Source organism: Caretta caretta, chromosome 3 (genome assembly GCF_965140235.1).
Source record: "Caretta caretta isolate rCarCar2 chromosome 3, rCarCar1.hap1, whole genome shotgun sequence".
Taxonomy (NCBI): domain Eukaryota; kingdom Metazoa; phylum Chordata; order Testudines; family Cheloniidae; genus Caretta; species Caretta caretta.
In genome coordinates this window covers 147,053,845-147,076,633 of record NC_134208.1, presented here as the reverse complement: position 1 = coordinate 147,076,633, position 22,789 = coordinate 147,053,845, and the positions used below count along the sequence as shown (strand labels likewise).

At 40.8% G+C, this 22,789-nt stretch overlaps 1 protein-coding gene across 3 annotated transcripts in view; it reads left to right on the top strand.

Moving 5' to 3' along the window:
* Nucleotides 1-22,789, top strand: part of RMDN2 (regulator of microtubule dynamics 2) — a 73,559-nt gene that overhangs the window by 22,740 nt on the left and 28,030 nt on the right. For all 3 annotated transcript variants that reach the window (XR_007355715.2, XR_007355716.2, XM_048843618.2), the window contains exons 6-8: nt 12,332-12,407; nt 15,115-15,192; nt 21,211-21,309. Coding sequence is in view for 1 of the 3 variants with exons in the window: in XM_048843618.2 (XP_048699575.1) it covers nt 12,332-12,407; nt 15,115-15,192; nt 21,211-21,309 (253 nt within the window). In the remaining 2 variants the exon portion in view is untranslated. The remainder of the gene's footprint in view (nt 1-12,331; nt 12,408-15,114; nt 15,193-21,210; nt 21,310-22,789) is intronic.

The following is a 22,789-nucleotide window of genomic DNA, read 5'->3' as shown; positions in this document are numbered from 1 at the left end:
CACTCTCAAACTGTGAATTTCCTGAACTAAAGGGGAACAGCTCCCTCAGGAGTAGGGACATGCATTATAACCATTCCCATTATAATTTGGGAATCTTACTCATCATTTTGACTTTACCAGATTAAGCTTCACCCAACTCACAGCTGGTGTTATGCTCCCAGTCCTAGCAGAAATTACTACTGCATGTGCATGAAACCAAGTCTGTAAATGCCTTAACTTGGTTATTATACATCTGTGCACATGTGTGACTAACAAAAGCATCTAGTCCTCAGGGCTAGGCAACTTGGACATTTCAAATTTTAAAGTATTTGAGTTGTGTGAAGGCTAGGGCTAGGGAAGGGAGCTATTTATATGGGGGAAAAATCTTTTATTTAACCCTCATCTAATACAGGGCTGAAGGGATTTTACAGAAAGTTCCCAGCAAAATAGAGAATGCTGACAGGCCCCCACAATAGAAGAAATGTTCTAGATAATATCAGGGTTTGAAGGGGGAATGGCTGTAAAATGTTTCCCTAGGGAAACAAAATTCATCAAGTGTGACAGACCCAGACCAGTGGGGTACAGGAGTCTGATAGAAGGCAAATATACTGGCCACTGGATGAATAGTTTTCTGTTCCCTGAGTGACCAGAGCAGGGGCTGCCCTAGAGCAATAAGGAACCTGCTAGAACCAATGGACAGGCAAGCTAATTAAGACACCTGGAGCCAATTAAGAACATCACAAGAATCAATTATGGCAGGCAGACGAATCAGGACACCTGGTTTAAAAAGGACCTCCCATCAGTTAGTGGGGGGTGTGCAAGGAGCAGGGAGTGAGAAGGTGTGCTGCTGGAGGACTGAGGAGTACAAGCGTGATCAGGCTTCAGGAGGAAGATACTGCAGTGAGGATAAAGAAGGTGCTGGGGGGAGGCCATGGGGAAGTAGCCCAGGGAGCTTTAGCTGTCTCCCAGCTGATACAGGAGACGTAGAGAGCTGCTATCCACAGCGCCCTGGGCTGGAACCCAGTGTAGTGGGTGGGCTCAGGTTCCCCTCATTCCCGCAACTCCTGATTGGACACAGGAAGAGCTGGTCTGTGAGCAACACCAGAAGGGAAGGTCTAATTTGGAAAGGGTTCTGGCCTGTCCCTGACCCACTAGGTGGGACAACAGAGACTGCGGAGATTGTTCTCTATTTTCCCCCATTCTGGCCAGTGATGAGGTTAGCTGAGTGAACTGCAGGTTTAAGCCTCTAGCAGAAGCGGCCAAACTGAGGGCTGCTGTGAACCTCTGAGATGAGCAAATCCGCCAAAAAGTGCAGGACCCGCCAAGGCAGAGGAGGAACTTTGTCACACAAGACAGAAATATGTGTGAGGATAATAATTTACAGCTAAGGAAACTTTCAAACTTGGAAGTAATATTTTTACACACTTTTATAGCTAAGGTTCATAACACTTTTCTCCTTGAATTACACATATATTTTTATATTATAGCTGAGCCAGATAGCACCACTATGCCTAAGGTGAGCAGCTGTTTCCATTATAAATTCTTCATTTTTTAAAGGATTGACACTTTGGTCAGAAAACTTGCCCTCAGCTGAAACTTGGCATAACGATGTCTCAGGTTGGGGAAAGATTTTTTTCCCATGTTTGATTTATGAGGAGACACAAATAACGTGTGTATGGATCTATGCTTTTTTATGTTTTTTAATTATGTTTAGTGTCGACACATTGTATACACTAATCACTTATTATTTTGACAGAAGTAATGTAAAACTTCAAATATATAGGCCCAGATGCAGAAGAGATGTTTCAGGAGCTGCAAATTGCTGGTTGGTAAATGGGCCTAAGGGAGACCTTATATAATTTACTCTATATTTCTAGCCTCTAAGCGGGTAAATTATGCACATTTAGACAACTGGTAGAGAGCTACAGCAGTAAGATTACTTAATTGCTGAAGCTAGTGATTAGAGTTGATTTAAAATTTTCTGCAGGAAAAAAATTACAGGCTATTTATTTATTTATTTTGCAGAAAACAGAAATATTTTTATTCGAAAATGCTAGTGTAGAGTCTCCTGGGAGTTGTAATTCAGGTGGCTCATGCTCCCAGACTCCTTTATAATATGGGCTCCCTGGTCAGATTACATCTTCCATGATTAAGGCTGTGAGTCTGTCATGGAAGTCATGGATTCTGTGACTTCTGCAGCAGCTGGTGCTGGCTCAGGGGCTGCCCAAGGCATGCAGCCCCTGGGTCAGCAGTTTGGGTATGTGGGAGGGGGCTAGGGGCATGGGGTGCTGGGGGGTTCTTAACTCAGGGTGGGGGACTCCCCGGCTCCCACTGGCATGGCCCTGCAGCTCCTATGCGGCAGCGGGAGGGGGCTCTACGTTGCATGCTGCCTACCCCTGCAGGCCCCGCCCCCATAGCTCCCGTTGGCTGTGGTTCCCAGCCAATGGGAACTGTGGCAGCCGGCACTTGTGGTGGGAGTAGCGGAGCCCCTGCCCTGGTCCCTCCGCCGCCTAGGATTGCAGGAACGCGGAGGCAGGTAGGAAGCCCCCCCTCACCCCCAAACACTCCCCAGTCATGGGGCTATTTTTAGTAAAAGTCATGGGCAGGTCACGGGCCCATGAATTTTTGTTTACGGCCCATGACCTGTCCATGACTTTTACTAAAAATACCTGTGACTAAAACATAGCCTTGATAAACCGTGGTCTCCTTCTTGGTGAAGGGGAACGGTGAATCATGGGAGATAGAACCCAGCTTATAGAGAGGTATGAGGCACCTTCTGCAGCAAGGTCCTTTGATTAGTGACACTCTGGTGGAAATTCTGCAGCAATTCACTGCAGGTGAATGGGACATAGTTTGGGATTGTGGCATAAACACACCAATTGGATGTTTCTGTTAAAATAGTCAGTAAAGGAAATAATGACAATTAAATTATGATAGGTTTCAGAGTGAACACTCAGTTGAGATTAACAGAGCTATTCACACCTCTGAGAGCTATTGTATCACACAGTGCAGATTCATGAAGATATGACTGTTGATTTATGCTCTGTTTATATTTTCAGAGTTATATCTGCAGCCATACGAGATAAGAACAAATATTTTAAAAATTAAAGTTTAGTTTCTAGGGGACAGTTCTGCTACAAATTCCATGGCCACAGAAATGCAGAAGGCTCATAATATTCTGTTAATGTTGTTTTGGGTACAACAAATTAATCTGGATTGAATACTAGTCTAAAATGTGTGCCTTTGGATTCCTCTTTGTGTATTGCTGTGTCCTTTACAATGTTTTACTATATGGAAAATTCTCAAATTTAGTTTGCATTCGTGTGGGTATTTTTTTAAAACTGTTGGTTTTTTTCCAGTGTGTTTGCTTGTGTTAACTGCACGTGTCGTCTGCACCTGACATTTCCATGGATCTCAGCTTTATTACTTTTATGAAATCTTACAACAAAAACTACTGTCCCTGCCAGCCTGGATTAACCAATGTGTACTCTTGGAACTTGCACAGGGCCCGTATCTCACGGGGGCCATCCGATGACCAGGGGTAGGATGGGGGAACCCTGAGCAGCACTGCATTTCAATGCCACTTGCTCAAATTTGGCCTGGCTGCCCGCCACCCATGCAGAACAAGCAGAACTGGGCAACCAGGACCAGGAGAAGCTGCCCTAGCCCAGGATGGCACTGATGAATGGCCAGCAAGGTTGCGGGGATGGTGGGTGAGTTGATGGTGGGCTATGGGTTTAGTGAAGTGAGCAGTTGGGGATGTTGACGGTGGCAGGGTTGGAGACTTGGATGTTGGGAGCTGTGCCCAGTGGGGCTGAGGTGCTGAGGGCTGTGTGAACAGGATGTATGTCTGGGTTGCTGGAATGTGTCTGAGGGCTGTCAGGTTAAGTGGAGGCTTGTTAGAGAATATGTGGAGTAGGAGGGGCACTCGGGGGTCTGTGGGGAATTGGTAGTATGTGTGTGGGGTGGGGCATGTAGGAGGTGGGGGTGCTTTGCTGTCTATTTTATGAAAGGTTCAGAGCAGGCAATTTCCACAGTGCACAAGGCCCAAAAATTCTTTCTTCCAGGCCTGGTTCCTGCCAGAGTCTACAGTGTAGGCTCTGTTGCATTGCAAGTAAGGAAAAACTCAGGACTTCGCTTTGCATCTTGGCAGGCTTGCAGATTCCTAACCCCAACCCCACACTTTCACCAACATAAGTAAATGAGCATCCCACTGATGCTTTCCGTGTGCCCTGAGACTAATCAGATGCATTTTTATAACTAAAACACTCTATAAATAGTGGTAAGAAAAGCTATAACTTCAGGTACAAACCCATGATATCTGTAGTGTAAAGTAACAGCAATCATAAACAGCACTGTAAATCACAGAGCTGAGAGCAACTCTATAAGGCTTTAACATCTCATTCAAAGCCAGACTTAGAAAGGAAGCCTAGGAGGCTAGTTGCACTGCCACAGAAGCAACCCGTGTGTGTCGGAGGCTGTGGATACTGTGTAAGCAGCACATACAGCCGTGAGAGGGGGGGAGAGCGTGCTGCTCTTCTGGCTGATACAGGGAACTCTGCAGACGGACTCGGAGGGGAAAAAAAGGTCCAGTGGTGGGATGATAATTGTGAGACAGGACCTCTAAGAGAGGAGCAGTGAAAGGGAAAAGGGAGGGGATGAATGAGGCTCCCATGGCCGGGGGGGTGGGGGAGGGGGAAGGAGAATTAGGATCAGCATTGATAACTGTGTGAAAATGAACCCTTCTTTTCCTGGGCTTTGCATGTATTTGAACATTACCCTTTAAATAAAAAGGATGGAATGGATGGAAAATCGCCTGGCATTCACAAATAGCGCTAACCCTTTCCCCGTTTTCCAAATTATAGAGCTTTGATTACAGTATATCTAGTGAGCCCACGCCTATGGAAATGAGAATGTTTAAAACCTTCCTAGGAGACCTCAAAGCTCTTCCCCTGTGGGGGAATAGTGGGTGGGTTTCCAGTCTAGGGTCCATCTGGGAGGAAAGGGAAGGAGAGCAGGAACTGGGGTGGACTGAGGGAGGTGGGGGTAGGTCAGAAGCAGGTCTAGAGGGTTGCATATCATTTCCCTGGCTCTGAACTCATGGAACTTATCAGGAAAAAGTAACAGCCTTTGCTGTGGATCCACCTCCTGGGGACCCATGCAGGTGGCTATGTTGCCAGAGACCACCCCTGGCTGCTAGCACCCACCCATTTAGAGATGCCAATACAGAAGGTGAAAGTCATGAATTTAGGAGTGTCTCAATCTGATGCATGCATTACATGTCCTAGGCATGAGGCACTCTTTCGGAATGGACCTTTTAAAGTCGGACGCACTGCAGTATGAACAAGGAGACCACCAGGGTCCAGAGTAATAACGGGATATGAGACTTCTGTAGTGATGACTCTGCCTTTCCATCAGCCCTCAGGGATCTTTAGGCAAACCCCAGCCTCCTCTCTCTCCTCCCCGTTCCATCAATGGCATGGGGTGGAGTAATCGCTGTGAAAGTATCCTCACAGAGATTTCCACTGAAAATATGCCCTCCCTCTGCTTTTCATGCTTGTGCAGAGATGATCTGTATCATTAATGTTTAGCAGATCATTAGAGTTTGCCTCTGTAGGAAAAATTAACAATAATGATTCTGGAAATTCTTGGATTTTATCTTCTGAATGGAATGCCAAACTCACAAAACCCTTTTGGCTTTGTTCACGAGATCACATCATAAATCTCATGGATGTGCAGCAAGCTTCCCCTGAGTGAATGGGGCAGAGGGACGGTGGTATTAGCTATATGTACCGATGAAGCAGCAATATGCTTCAAGCATTCCTAGCAAGGCTAGCAGCAGAATTGCTACTAATTACTGTTGAATTGCATTTTCAAAATTAATCATACCATGCAAAATAACTCTTAAGAGTCATTTAATCAACATGACTATATTTAGAGAAACTTCACACAGAACTATTACAGGACATTTTCTGAACAGTACGCCTCAACTTATTTATAAAAGTGTGATGACGCAAGATCCATTTATTACCGAGAAGGATGGGTTTATAGAAGTTAGAAGAGGATCCCAGGACTGACTACGGGCTAAGATCTTGGTCTCCCTGTAGAGTTTTTCATATTTGACACACTGTTGTAATACACATGAAGACAAAACTCAGACTTGTCTTGTAGGTTTTAATAGTTTGTATTACTAAAGCAGACTAGTTGGAGCTATTTCATTTACAACTTCAGAAACAACCTATACATTCTTCTTCATTCTTCTTCAGCTGTGCTGATTTGGATGGCCTCCTAAGTCACTTAGATGCTTTGGCAAATATTTTAAACTACATCTTGTTTTATTACTGCAGGAGAATAACTTAGGCCACTAGCATATCTGCTGAGAATCATGTTTCTTCTGTCAAGATTTAGGGGATAGACTATGTAGAACAAATGTTCATCCATAAATTTCCTTGTTTTTAAGACAGATATAAATCCTAGAACCATCTACATTTTCTGTGTTAACATTTGGGCTGTTCATGAACATGCAAGGTAAAATGGGCTGAATGAACTTGCTGTACTTCTGACTGTAACAGGTATGCCCTAATATGTCTTAGTTTTGACTGAATGCCAATAGACCACCTGGAGCACCATCAGAGGAAAGGTTAATTCGTTGTATGCTGATCTTCAAGGAGCTCCATGTAGGCAGACCCATCCACCTGCATAGAGCTTCATTTCAACAGGTCTCCATGTGGGCACTGGGATCCATCCAGCCAAAGCTCATTTCAAGATCAGATCCTTGGTGACTGCTGAAAGCTAGCTGATTTTTATTGTGTGTGTTTGTGCAAAAACAAACAAACAAAAAACCAAAAACGTTAACTGCAGGAGAATAATTCTTGTTTTTCAGTAAGTTTTTTTTTTCTTCCAGAAATCTAGACATTTTACCTTCATTTCCATTTTTCTTGGTTTGTCTGTTGTGTTTATGCTTTTTTTCAGTGTCTCTCATACAGTGATTGTACTAAAGCATATTTCCAAGTTCATAATTTGATTTAACTTTAACAAACAATGTTTGCTCATACAAAAGTAATTATAACTGTATCCATTATGTTTGTTTAATGAGCATGTTTGAATGTATGGGTATTTGATATTAGTTAAGTACCAACATTAACTCAAAAAGAAAAGGAGTACTTGTGGCACCTTAGAGACTAACAAATTTATTTGAGCAAAAGCTTTCGTGAGTTACAGCTCACTTCATGGGATGCATCAGATGACTGAATGCATCCGATGAAGTGAGTTGTAGCTCATGAAAGCTTTTGCTCAAATAAATGTGTTAGTCTCTAAGGTGCCACAAGTACTCCTTTTCTTTTTGCAAATACAGACTAACACAGCTGCTACTCTGAAACCTAACATTAACTCAGTCGTGGTGTCACTGTTGTAGGTCCCTAGTCTTTAAAGATTTGCTCTTTATTTTTCTAGACCTAGATGTTATAAAGTTTTATTCTTTTTATACAGTATTTGAACATTTTGTTTTTCACAAATTTTATAATACTGTAGTGGAATTACATTGTCATACCAAGAATTACTAAATACTCCCCGCTTTAAAGGTGTCTGCTGGTTCCTAATTGAACCACTAGATGGGGCAAGTGACTGTGGAGTGGTGTACTCTTAAGAGGGAAGTTCCCTAGCAGTGCGCAGCTCTGAACCCTGAACATGCAGATAAATGATGAATTTGGATAAACGGAGGTTGTTAATATTTCAATATGTCTAATAAAAGCAATGTTCCAGTTTTATTTCTTTTGCTAGCTTTGCTAATAAATATGCCAGAAGTCCGTACAGGGATCTTTATGCAGCGAAGACTCTTTCATCTCGCTGTTGATTGTTTAATTCCCCTTGATTTATTTTCTCTAGTGAAACATTTTACCAGGTGTGAAAGTATTATTTGTCTTAAAGTAACATCCAAAATGTTGGGCAGGACAATGATTAGCACATGTTTTGTTAGTCCCATGCTCTGGTTTAGTGTTAAGGTTCTCCTGTAACTAGCCACAGGTATCCAGATTGGTTAATCCATTTAACAGATTATCAATTTACAAATGAGGATAAAATTTCACCTTCCCCACCCTCTCTTTTTTTTTTTTGTACTCAAATGCATCCACACCTGGAAATCTGAAAAGTTATGAATTCTGTCTTTAACCAACCACTATCCACAAATGATTGTCCAACGTGCTTTGCAATTTTAACACTACATAATTAAGTAATTTGTACACACAAGTTGTCAGCATTACTGTTTGTTCAGATAGAAAAGTGTAAAGTAGAACAATGAAGCAAGTATATGAGAGATTTCCTTATTTTTAGAAAAGGGAATGTATTTAAAATTGATATTTTAGCTTGTTTGTTTTTCATTTTGTGTGTATTTTGTTGGGATCTCTTCATATTAGAGATAATCGCTATAAATAAAAGTACTGCTCTGAACTGGTTTAAGCTAGGGCCCTTTTTCCCTTGTCACGCACAGACAGGAAAATACTGCAAGATGCGGGATTAACTTGTTCGCTTTTCATTGTTTTCTTTTCCAGCAGCAATCCGTTTAGCTATGGTATGCTGAGTTTATCTGATTAGCACGTAATGAGTAAAGGGGGTAGGAGACATGTTGCCTAGATTTGAGTAATTTATGCCAAATAACATTTTTAGTACCTTTCCCCTCTCTCTAAATGCCTGAACTTTCTTGACCTTCCTAGTTTCGTTCCTCCTCACCAGCTCTTTCCCATACGAAATCATGCTGTTTAAGTTGACTCCGTACCAGCGTGATTAGCCAGATTCTGCTCAGTGTACATCTTGCTCAACAATGTTTGACAATCTGTCTGAGAGTCACATGAATTCAACAACTGTTGTTATGCCCACTTTAATGCCCTACCAGGAAACATTGGCAGTATCAGAAATCAACAGTTCATAACATGATTACTTTTATCATTGATTTTTATAGTAAAAGCATTGGATTTATTTATAAGCAGTAAAATGATATTTTAGTACTTGTGTCAACAATTACAGTATATACATTTAACAAGGATTCACTAGTAGTTCGAACTGTTAAATTTTGTAAAGAAGCCAATAAAGTTGAGATTTAATAATGCTTAAAATAAATGAATACTAACATAGACTGTTCTTCTTTTACTGTCATTTACTTGCTAAGTTTTTTGCATAATTCTCACTTTAACTCGATACTTCAGCTTATTTTTTCTCTTTTAGATTACTCTTTATTTTGATTTAATAATGCATTGTGAAATCTTAAATGTCTTAGCCGAACTCTACAAGATTTAAGAAACCATATTTATGAGTTTATGCTGCTTTAATACTTCTATACAGTGGTGTAAAGTGGCCTTAGGGCAAATTAAAATCAGGCCTAGGGGTGTCTGTTTTCCTCTCTATATGCATGCATGATTCCATTATAATTGAAGTAATATGTGCACATCAGTAAGCATGCATAAGCTCCTGGAGTTTCAAGAAGATGAGAATATTGTTCAGATAATACAAACCTAGAGAGGGAGTCCATTTAAAATTATTTCTAAAACAGCATATTTTCCCCAATTGTAACTGTTTTTGAGGGGCCCTAAATTTCCTTTTGAAATGCTAATGTCTCCATACCTAGTAATTTTATCATAATTTGAAAAGTCTTGTAATTATAGACAGTTTGGAATGAAGGCCTTGATCCTCCAAGCACTTAATGTACATGCTTAACTTTATGCCCGTGAGTCATCCCATAGAAATCGATGTATATAAAAGATAAACATTCCAGAATTGGGGCCTAAACAAATAGCTCAACTGGGACCTCATGGTTGCCCTGTTAAAATGCTGCTTGCCTCCAACAATTGATCATGGGCTCATATAGAAACAGGGAGGAGAAAAAAACCAAGATATAATAGGGTGTTTTTTTTAAAAAAAAAAATAGGTGTGAATTTTCTCTGTGAAATTATTATTTTTAAATAATTAAGGTAACAGGTCCTAAGATGCACTGAGAGGGGAGGAATGTGATAGAAGTCAGTAGGTGACTAGGCTTGGAATCATGGAAAGAGCAGCATTGTGTGGTTTGCTGTAACAGAACACACATTTTAGGAAATTTAAAAAATAACTGGACAAAGAATATTAGAAACGCCAGAACAACTAACGAACATGGAGGAATGGGTAAAAGGGAGATGAGACATTCTGAAAAGTGACTAAGATATTTGAAAAACTTCTAAAAAGCTAGGCAGCAGCAAAGAGTGAAAACATTGCTTAACTCAGTTACAGCAGAAAAAGCCATAAATAAAATACATAAGATTTGAAGTGTCTGTTTATATTCTGATTGTTCACTCGTGAGTGTAAGCACATCAAAGAGCCCCGCCTTTAGCTGAGAATACTCTGGTTATAGCCAGTGCTACATCATTGAGTACAGTGTAATCTATTTATATACATTTCCATAACAGAATCTACCTCAAGAGAAAGTTAAGGTAGCATTCACAAGTCAAGAAATGGGAGTTAAGATTGTGCACACTCTTAACACTCTTCTCCCTTGTACATAAGAACGGCCATACTGGGTCAGACCAATGGTCCATCTAGCCCAGTATCGTGTCTTCTGACAGTGGCCCATGCCAGGTGCTTCAGAGGGAATGAACAGAACAGGCAATCATTGAGTGATCCATCTCTTGTCATCCACTCACAGTTTCTGGCACACAGAGGCTAGGGACACTCAGAGCATGGTGTTGCATCCCTGACTGTCCTGGCTAATAGCCTTTGCGGACCTTCCTTCATGAATATGCAGTCTGGTACAGTCTTTAATTACATGATCACATACAGTTTCTCAAATACAATGTCATAGAGTAGTCTCTGTGTAGCTGCATCTTCTACTTCTGTGTGCTTTCCTGCATATGACAGACAAACAGAATCTGCAAAAGTTATTTATACAGAAGATGTACGTACAAGATCTTCTGTGAGCTCTGCATGCCATGAACTATCAGTTTTATCCTTTGCTTTCGCTCATGTTTCTAACATCCCTATCAAACCTCTCCTGCACCATGTAACTGATGTGACAATCATTGCATTCTTGTAATAATTAATAAACGATTTCTGTGAACCTTGCTAGCCTGTGAATACATGAATGATGCAACCATGTGATTTGAGAGCCAATCTTGTACTCTTTCAGTCATAGCTGCCAATTGCTGCAGTTACATTCCTATCAAATGTGTGTGGTCCTGCTGGCCTTTTTCGCCTCTCAGGTATATTATCAGTAGCAGCTTGATGTGAAGATACGTGTTTGCAGATGGGGATGGTGTTAATATCTCATGGTCAGTTCGTGCAGTTAAAATAATTGCAACTCATGCTGGCTGCCCACCTTCCCCTAAGTCCATGCCCCTGAACGCACCTTGGTATTATCACAAGCTCAGTATTTCCATGCTATCTATTAGGTGAGTATTTGTCTTTGCTTGTGGACATCGTGGGTTTCCTTCCTGGGCGCTGTCCGGGGCCTGTCTTGTCACCCCCACTGGCATTCTTGACATATCACTGACACAACATAGTGTTCAGCTAATCTACTTGGTGCTGCTTAGTTGTGGTACTGTGTGTACTGATTGCTCCACCATTGAGGTGAAATGATTTGCTCCAGCAGATTCACTGCTGGCTTCAGGTTCTGAAAGACAGGATATGATAATGCTGTTTTCTATGTATAGCGAGCTGGGCTCCTTTTTCAAGCTCGACAACCTCATCTGTGGCAACTTTCACCCTTCTCTGTATGCCAGGATATATGTGTGCTGCTTATGTAATCCATATTAAGAGAGTGTGGATCTTTCTCCACCTCTCATGGCTGGTCCACATAAGGTTAATTAGTTTGGGTTCTAGCTGTCAGCTATAATAAAGGGTAAAAATGTTCAGAAGTGCCTAATTCCAATTGGGAGGGTGGGGGGGAAGTGATCTAGGCGCTCAGGAGAAAGTCAATGGATTTAGGCTCCTAAGTGCCTAGGTCACTTTTGTAATTGGCACTTTGGTGCCTGAGTCACTTGGTACTTTTAAAAATGTTATCCTTAGTCCTTTGACTTAAGTAGTGGAAAATGATACTTTCAGTTCTGAAGGAGGGTCCCTGGTTCAAACCCCATTGATGGACTATATCAGTTATACTTTCTCAGTGTCTGGCAACTTTTTTGCTGCCAGTTTATCATGTTTTTCTATTTTCCAAATATGCACAACTCACATTAAATTTTGGGCCAGCCATACATTGCTAGACTATTCCTGAAGATTTACTGAAGTAATTATGGAAATATTTTATAATTTGGTTTAAAGGGGTTTGACTAAAATGATCATAAATGTGTGAACTTTATTTTTGCTGCTTTGTTTCCCCCTTTCTTCCCCCCTCCAGGTTTGCAATTATGTGTGGCTATATGTCTGAGTTTGACAGTATACAAAACAAAATCAAGAATGGCTGTCTCTTTAAGGTATGTTTTTTGGTAGTTTCATTAGCAACTCTTCTTAATTTACTTTCCCCGATAGTATAAAAGAGAGGTTTTTCCAGCAAACTAACTTAGCCTCAGGGTATGTTGCAATGCCAGTGTTATGGTTAAGAAATTATTTGTATGTGCTCCTACCACATATTGTCCATTAGCTTTCAAACTACAAAGATTTAAATATGACTTCATATGTCAATGCCAAGATTTTTTTGCTTTATTCCTTGACCTAAGTAAAGTGGGGAAAAGTGATTCTGCTGTTGTAATTAAAGAAAAAGAAATAGAAAATTGAAACAAATTTAACACTAAATGCAGCAGTTTCCTACAGTGATTGGTGTTGCTTCATGTCACCCTGGGGAAGTGATAATTTTGTTTAATGTTTTCCATTTGCAGATACATGTATATTTCACATTCAGAAATTTGGGCCATGTCACTTAGCATTACAACATGGGGGAAGGTCTTGCCGGGGGCTTTGTCCATATCCTCCTTTTCTAGCTTTACATCTTTCCCAGGGATTCTCATACACACACATGGCTTCAATTATCATCTTTACATGGGTGACTCATAAATCTCCCTTTTTCTCCTGACTCATCTCTGCTCCCCCAAGCCTGTATTTCAACCTCTTTCCAGCATCTCCTCTACAGCAGCAGATTACACCCCCCCAGAGACCCTCAGCCTGCTTCTTGAAATCCTGGCCCCTAGGATACTGGCAAGAGAATGCCGTGGCTAGCATCCCTGCTTCTATTAGCTACGCCAACCAGTGCCCAGTGTCTTTGTGTTATTTTCTCTGTAGCTCCAGTTTTTCAGGTTTCGTCTGATGTTTAATTTTTATCTATTACATGGCACCATGGATGTGCATCACACTTTATAAAACAAAAAGAAGGAACTAAGTCTCTGCCACAGAAAGCTTAAAATTTTAGTTGTAACTTAAAGGTGTCTAAGGAGAAGTTTTGCCGTCTGCTATTGTATTGTACATGTTATTTATTGAGGCCCACACGCACCTATACGATCCATGTTGCATACCGCCTTGCTGCACAAGTAGTCCCAATGAATGAATGAGACCCAGAAATAGATTGTGTTGCTGTTCAACAAGAGCAAGGGTAGCAGAATTGTCTCTTATATATTTCAGTGGTATCAGGGCATTTTACATTACACAGTAAATAACAAAAAGAAAAGGGGGGAAAAAAAAGCACAACTAATAAACACCTATGCCAAATAAGGCAGTTTATATCAATGAAAATGCTTCCATAATTAAGTAAAATTGTTAGCAATTGTCTAAATTGTAAGGTGTAATTTAAGTCGGGATGTAAAAAAGCATATTGTATACTATCAATATAGTATACATCTCATCTTAAAGAGCATTCCACCCTAACAGTACCAAGTGAGTGAAGCCTAGAATATCTGGACACACAGCAAAGGGCAAGAACTGAGAAAAATGGATCGATCATGAGCCAGATATAATGACAAGAGGTCATATATTTAAGAAGCAATTTTTGCAGTTATAAAAGGAGTGAGTTTAAGAAGCGTCTCAAATGTTAACTGTACAATTTTCAGTAAGATTCTCCTCTTCAGAGGTAACTTCTGAAATCACATGAATAGTATAGAAACATGGGAATTACAGGGAAAAATAGATTGAAAGAGTAGTATATATGTGAATAGTTTGCCAAAAAAAAAATGAAATAGGGAGCTCTCAGATCTGCAAGAATACGATCATTTGAGTGGTTCAGATGAGAAGTTATAATACCACTATTTTAGTGATTGGCTTAGTTAAAAAAAAAAATAGAGATGTAGGAAAAGTGAAACCTAAAGTATCTGACAATTGAGTTCTGTTGAGAGGCAAATGATAAATCAGGGTTGGAAAAAACTCCTTATTCTTTATTCTTGAAATACTGATTATGCAGAAATAATTTGCCTCAAAAATGAGACCTGAAAATGGAGGGAGGAGGGGAAAGGTGGGTTTGGAAGAAAACATCTCATTTGATTTTTATTATCCTTTGTATTGTTTAATTCAGACCCATTTTATCTCCAGAACTGCGGGGTGCGGGCACAGGAGCTGTACTTCAAGTCACATTTCAATTGAAAAGTTAGGTCTGTGGTTCAATTCCTGTCCTATGTCCAATTAATTCTAGGTTTCTGACTACCTGCCGTGGATGTATTTTCACATTATCTACCTCTCAGAAAACCAGGTCCTGCTTCTAAATACAAAAGGTTATGTGGTGCCATGTTCCACACCAGAGAAGGTTACACTTCAGTGGTTGATCATTAGTTCAAGCATACGTTATCTAGGAAGCAAAATAGGAGTGTTCGCATGGGGTTGATGCATTATACTTTTCTAATACCCGATAGGGATAAAACCAAAGTTTAGTAGGTTTGGAGTACATCAGTCTCTTGTTTGTTTGTTTTAAAGCTCTTTCAGCTGTTTGTTTGAACTTCAGAATTGTTAGGTCATATTCTAAATGCAATGTTATGGTACGTTATGTGCAGAGTTGTTAAATAATTGTGTTTGTGGTTTTCTTCTGTAAGCAAGGGTATTGCCAGGTAAAATATTTACAGATCATTTGAACTGTAGCAAAAGCAGTCACAAAAGAGAATTTAAATAAATTTGCACTGATTTTGCAATGCAGTTTTAAAGTTTGAAGGCAACTCCCAACCAGAAATGAATATCCCATTTTCTTTCTTTTGAACTTATTTCTGACAGGAGCATCTAGATAAAGCAATTGAACTTAAGCCTCAAGATCCCTTTTTATATTACCTAAATGGAAGATGGTGCTATTCAGTAAGTTGTTTTCTATGCCTAACAGTTGACTTGAATGTGCTGAAAAATGATAATGTGTTTACAATGGAATAGTGTAACTGAAATCTGAGAGAAATGACACGTTTATTGAAGTGGAAACTTTGAAACTGTAAACAAAGCATTGCTATGTACTTGTCATGAAATCATTTCTACGTGCCTGGTTATTAATACAGACTGTCCTTGTTACCCATCGTTCTCCCATGTGTTAACTATACCACATACTGCTATTCAAAGCCCCTTGTTTTGCATTTTGTTTTATTATTTACACATATCAATGGTAACTAAGATTTGGAGAGGAAGCATGGGTGGTTAGGTGTTAGGTACAAGCTCCTTTCTGCAAGCCCCTCTATTGTTTTTTTTTTTTTCCCCCCTTTAGTCTGGTGGTACTTCTATAGCACAACTTTCCTAGCCTGGCCCCTGTTTTAGGCTTACCTCCCTTTTCAAAGTCCTCACCCAGTCCTGCCCTTCTCTTTGGCCTACAATCCAGGAGTGTTCCCTTCTCCTGCTCCCAACTTTTCTTCCCAGCCTTCTCCTAGTCTGGCTAGGATCCCAGGGCTTCCTCCTCCCCACCTCTCTATTTTCAGAGACTGATTATAGATTCTCCCTGCAGCCCCCTTTCAGCTTTTAACTTCCTGACTTTTAGTAACCACACAGCTCCTTCCCAGCTGGCACTCATGTTTCATTAAATCTGGCTCTTCCTCCCGGTGCATCCAAGAACATAACTGGCCTTCCCAGCCCACATTAGCTCTTTCAGGCCCCAGGTGGGGCAGACATCCCATCTTAGTACTGTAGCTTTGTTAAATTTTCTTGAAAGTTATACAAACAAATACATGGCTTTTTTTATAATAAAGTTTTTCATTGCTCCAGTTAATGTAAAGGAGCTGTAATCCTGACCTAAGTATCTGGCTGAGATGGAGTTATGGCTGCTTTGTATCATAGGAGTGATGCAGAACAGCCAAAACATACCAGTGAAACTGTATCAAGGCCTCTAATAAAGGCCACTTAAATGTTAAAAGTCGACTCTCTTGAGTTTTCTTTTTGCAGATTACTCACAATTGCCAGACTCACCGTTGGTGTAACTCAAATGATTTCAGTGATGTTACACAAGGAATCAATTTGACCCAATTACTTATACCATATTCTTTGTAATTCTCTTCCTCTCATTCACTAGTAAGTGAAAAGCCTAAGGAGTTTGTGCTGGATAAATGGGTAGGTACATATGCAGACTATTATGGCATTTCTCAACTCTTACACGGCAAACATGAAAGTATTTGCATTGGAAGCTGATAGTTTACAACAAGGCTGTTGTCCAGTTACTTAATTTCTGCCAAAAGTCCTGAGACATTATACAATTACTTAATTCAATTCCATCTTAATATACTTAATATACTTAAAAACAAAAAGAACCTCTCACGATATTTAAGTAGGTGACAGTAATATTTTTGCTAAAATTGGATGGATTGGAAGGTTTTATTGAGAACAATTGTTTTGTGTGTTTTAGTTAGCTATTACCAAGGAAGCACTGAGGGAGGGAATTCTTTAGGGATGCACGTCTCTTCCAGGCTGAATTTTCAGATTGAATGGGTTTGTGTCCTTGGTAGCAGATTCCTGGTATTTGAAAAAGACTTTGAATGGACACAATTTGCATTTTGTTAATTAGCTGATAGCAATAAGTTCTGGTACTGCTGGATCCTGGGAGAAAGGGAGGCTGCTAGGAACTTCAATTCTCTACTGGAGATTTTAAGGCTACATGAGAAGTCTGCTCCCCATCCTCCAATAGCAGGATTTTGTATGAGATTTTTGGCAGCCACTGCCTCTGGCAGCAGCCTTTGGGTAGCTTTCTTTCCTCCCTGGCAGCAACAGAGAGACTCAGCTGCCAGTCCCCTTCCCCCTCCATGGTTTCTGGAGGTGTCATCTGATTGTTCCCATCTTTTGGCAGTAGGTGGGATATCTTGGTGACCTCTCCCCCTTCAACATTAGTAGGGTTAATCTGGGAGTTGATGACTCCTTGGGCTCTCTCCTCTAAGTACCTTTTTCAAGCAGGGCAAACAAAAAGAAGCACGGGAAAGGGAAAAGACCAAACACCCTTCATCCTCAGATGTTGGAGAACGGTCGTCTTCTTCAGACTCCCAGGAGTATGACAGACTCCAGTGGGGAAAGCAGGCTTTTTTAAGACAGGCACCCTCCAAAAGCTAATTGTTCATCCTTCAAAATTGATCCTGATGGTGGTATGGATTGTATTCCTCCAAGGGACATCAGGAAACAATAAAATTCTGGGATGATGCCTTGTTTTCAATATCTGATTTCCAGAAAGTATAATGGACTCTGAATGGAAAGACCCCACAAAAAGAGGGGCATCACCAGATTATGCCAGAAGGTGTATAAAGTTCAAAGAGGGAGAACATCAAAATTCTCCTGAGATCTCAAAGGGGATTCCCCCATTTGTAAGATGCTAATAAATCCACTGTCCCAGTAGAAGGGACAGGCACCCTCAAGGATCCCGGTGACAAGAACCTAATTTTTCTTCTGAAATGAGGCCATAACGCTTCCTCCCTTGCCCTTTGCAATGCCGTCAGGATAGCTTCAAGCTATTAAGTTAGAGCCATGGGCTAGCTTCAAAAATACTAACCTAAGGAAGGTTCAAAAGTCAATCAGAGACCAGGCTTGTTCTTCCTTTACTGTGTTCCTGTGATATCAGCCACATCTTGCTCTGCTCTCCACTCCCAGGAGGAACCTGTGGTTCTGAGCCCAGGAAGCAGATAGTGGGTGAAATCCTGGCCCAGCTGAAGTCAAGGGAATTTTGCCACGGACATTGAGAGGGTCCGCATTTCACCTAGTCTTTCTGAAACCCCTCTTGTACAGGCCTCCGCAGCTATCTCACACTCTTTGGGATAACCCTGAACATCGTAATTAAAGGGTTTTTTTAAACTGGAATAAATTTGAGTTCAACAGCTCCAATACAATTCTTTCTTGGCATCATTATAGCCCTGAAACACCTTTTAAAAAATAATACACATTCTGGGCCAACATTGTCCCTTCTATTTTTGCACCACTTCCATGACCCAAAGGGGATGGAGAGCAGCTCCAGTAGGATGGGTGGGGATTCTCTTTGCATAGGGGAAGCAGTTAGAGTATAAATGAATATGAGTATAAATGAGTCTGAATGCTTAAAGTTCTGTAGAAGCCAGTAGGATGCTTATGTATTATCCATAATAATAGTACCAAACCCTGTGCACCCTAAATATTATTAAAAACTGAAATATTGCCCATGCATACTTCTAAAATGAAGATAACTGTGTTGCTTTAAATTGGTGTTTCTTTTTAATATAAAAAATGCAGAGCAAAGCTATTTATTTTAGTCTGAGCAGTGCAAACGCACACCCAAGTCAGCCAAAATACAAAACCAGACCCCAGTAAAGTAATTCTGATTAAATCTAGTAAGAAAACAAGACAACTGCCAGACAGAACTTGTATTTAAATTTCAGGTTGCAGAATTAAAGCAGCTAATTATAAATTGCACCGTGGAAAAATTTGGAAGTCCCTTCACTATTGAATCATATTAGGGGAGTGTGTGTGTAGTGATTGTATCTATGTAGTGTGTCTGTGTGTATAACTCTAGAATTTTGGGTGGTCCAGAGAGGTTCAATATGAGCAGTTTCTCTCCCTTCCTTTTTCTCTCCTACCCTACTAATGGGTTCACTGCACCTGGATCAGATGGACCTAAAGATATCAGTAATAACTTCCTCCCGTTCCAAGAGAGCAAAGATCATTGCAGCAATGGATTGGCCTGAAGAAAGCAATATATTCTTTTAAACTCTGCTGCAACTTCCCTGTCCCACGCAATGAGCTTTAGAAAATAAAGAGCAGGTGAAAAGTGCAGCATGAGGAGGAGGAATCATTTTATCTACACACTAGCTTACATTTGTATGTTTTAACTCACAGGCTGCACTTAGTAGCACAATATTGGCACTATGCATTGTGGGGGTGAAACAAGTTTTAATGAACAGGAAACAGTGAGCTTGTCAAAGAGTATGTCTCTCGAAACCAGGTCTTTGAAAGAGGCATTGGGAGGGAGAAAGATAATAAACATAGCTAAAGTTACTTCTTAATATTGTTTATCTTCAGAATATTATTTTTAGTGGTTTCAAGTGAAAGACTCACTGATGAAGTCATTCCTCAGGAACTGGCTTTTGCCAGAAGACCAGCAAGATTTGGCCAGGTTGCTTTGTCTCCATGCAGTGCTACTCAAACTTGGCCAAAATGATTGAGGTCAGACAAGAAAATAGTCTGTATACACTTTACTGTTGTATGCTGGCTAAATTAATACTTTGCAATGGCATATTTTACAGAACAGTTTATAATAAGAAATATTAAAAAATTCACATCCCATGAAAATTAAAAAATTGTAGTGGATGGCAGTGGCTAGGCATATGTTATGATAGTTAGTTCTGGATAGATTCTTTTTTTTAATGGAAAGCTATCAGCTTTCAAAATCTGGTGGATAATAGGTAACCGCAGCAGCAAAGAGCAGAGGAGCAACTAAGTAAGGGTTTGAGGGTTCTGAAGCTCTCCATCCCCTTCTCATTCACCACCAGTCATCAGTACTGTGGCAGAAGAGATATGAATTTTAAAGGCCCAAGTCTTTGGTTACAATGTGACGCTCTGTCTAAGCTGAGACTGGGTTGGCTCACCACATTTTCCAGCTCCTGGTTCTCACATGAATTCTTCACATCTCTTCGTTCTTTGGCTGCATCCCCTCCTCTCTGGCCCCTCTATTTAGGTCATGCCAGCAGTTGCCAAGGAATCATAGTGCCTAACTTCTTGGGCATATGCCTTGTGAGTCCTAGTCAATTTCAGTAAGCATCAGGTGTACCGTTAAAGTACAGATGTGCAGGAGAATCATCCTGCTTTTCCTCTCCAGAAGCACTAGTTTTCCTCCAAACATTAGTTGGGGGAAAACAGATAGTTCCTCCACTCAGTGAAGTGGCATTCCATTTGAGAAAACCAGGGGAAAACTTGGGGGGGGTCACAAGGTTATTACATGGTGAGTCGTGAGCTGTCAGCCTCCACCCCAAACCCCACTTTGCCTCCACCGTTTATAATGGTGTTAAATATATTTAAAAGTGTTTAATAGATAAGGGGGGGTTGCACTCAGAGACTTGCTATGTGAAAGGGGTCACCAGTACAAAAGTTCAAGAACCACTGCTGTATTGTCATCTCTTTGCTGTTCCTGCTTTGATTAAGGATTTGGAGTCTCTGGTTCATTGGGTTAGGTGGTGGAACTAAAAATATTATGGCAGTAACCCACTCACTCTCAAGAATCCTTTCATGTGACTGCTGGAGTATGCCTAGATATATATGGGAAGGAAATGGCATACAGTATATACTGTAGTGTGACAATGGCAACACAGAATGAAGAAAACTCCAGAAGGTCCCTTTACACCAGCCTGTAATCCTGGGAAGTTAGAGGCTCCTTGGCATGTGCTATTGGTGAGAATTCAAGCGGACAGCTGGGCACCTACTTAGTGATATCTGTGTCACACCACTGCACAAAAAATGAACTTGTCTTAGAAGAGCATTAGCTACCCACATAATGACCATATCAACAACTGCCTCTAATGGTCAGAAACGTTCAGTAGATGGGCTATCAAGCTATACCATCTATTTCTCTATACCCTCTAACTCAGACATTATAAAACTGATGTGGGTAGTGATAATCGCATGTCGGTTTAACCAGTATTTTGCACTGAATTTCTCATGATGTGTGTAGTGTATTTTTATAGTAAAAAGGGATTTATTAAAAAACCCTTTAAATTATGTCAAATATTCAGTGTGTGTGTACTCTTTGGGGTAGTGAAGCAAAAATATTTTATTAAAGACTCCTTTGGGTGTTCCTTTGCACACCAAATTGTATAACTATACAGTAATACAAGGCAATATTTTGCTCCACAACTGAAAAATAAGCCTTAAGTGTATTTTCCTTCTCTGATTTTATTATAGGTAGCACAGTTGTCTTGGATTGAGAAGAAAGTAGCTGCTACTCTTTTTGGGACTCCACCAACTTCAACAGTACAGGAAGCTTTGCAGAATTTCCTTAAGGTAGATCCTATCCAACAGTTTTTCTGAGTAGCTATTTACCAAATACTCTGTGTGACTGTTTTCAAGAGATCAGCGTAGCAGCTATAAATTCAAGGTTCTATCACATTTCTGCAATACTTTTTTTTTTTTAAAGTTAGTATGGGGTAGAGTGAGTAGCACCACTTATTTATTCTCTTTTTAAAAATTTCAGTAACCTCCCAGGTTAATTGCTATCAGATTTCATGTCAAAGCTACAGATGCCTTCGAGACAAAAGTAATCGTAGTGAATAACTTTTATGTTAAGCCCATTTTTTAAGGGACTTGCATAAGTGAGGATGATTTTTATGCAATTTCAATGGAAAACTCTGACACTGTGGCAGTTTCCTCTTTCTAATCTAAACTTTGCATTCTGTAGCTTTCAAGCTTTCTTCCTTGTGTGGGAGATGAGTAAATACTGAGTGCACGTAATATGAAGCAAAATGGATGGTTCCATCACATAGAAGCATGTTCCTGTGCATTTGTCTTTGAATTCACAATGTTAAGAAAACTGTGTGTGCATGCGTTAAAGCTGCCATTGGGCAACTTTTATCAGTTACTGCTATTTCTGCAGTTGATAAGTATAAACCAGTTAACAAATTCAAAAGGGTAAATTTTCATAAATGTGATTCCTTAGAATCATAGATTAGGTTGGAAGAGACCTCAGGAGGTCATCTAGTCCAACCCCCTCCTCAAAGCAGGACCAACCCCAATTCAATCATCTCAGCCAGGGCTTTGTCAAGCCAGGACTTAAAAACCTCTAAGGATGGAGATTCCACCACCTCCCTAGGTAACCCTTCCCGTGCTTTGCCACCCTCCTACTGAAATAATGTTTCCTAATATCCAACCGAGACATTCCTCACTGCAACTTGAGACCGTTGCTCCTTGTTCTGTCATCTGCCACCACTGAGAACAGCGTAGCTCCATCCTCTTTGGAACCCCCTTTCAGGTAGTCACACGAGCAAACCAATTTTTTTTGATTTAAAGGGCTCTTTAATCCGATTTCTGTACTCCACCTCAGCACGTGGAGTAGCGCTAAAATCGAGATCGCAGTTCCGGGTTACAGGTACTGTGGACGCAATTCGACATTATTGGCCTCCGGGAGCTATCCCAGAATGCTCCCTTGTGACCGCTCTGGACAACACTCTCAACTCCGATGCACTAGCCAGGTAGGCAGTAAAAGCCCCAGGAACTTTTGAATTTCCTGTTTGGTCACCACCAGCACAGGTGACCGTTCAGAGTCCACTAGCACAGGCGACCACGCAGTCCCAGATTCGCAAACAAGCTCCAGCATGGTCCGAACGGGAGGTACTAGATCTCATCGCATGTTGGGGAGACAAATCTGTTATGGCAGAACTATGTTCCAAAAAAAGGAATGCAAATACGTACACTAAAGTCTCCAGGGCCGTGACGGAAAGAGGCTACTCCAGGGACACAGAGCAGTGTCGTACAAAAATCAAGGAGC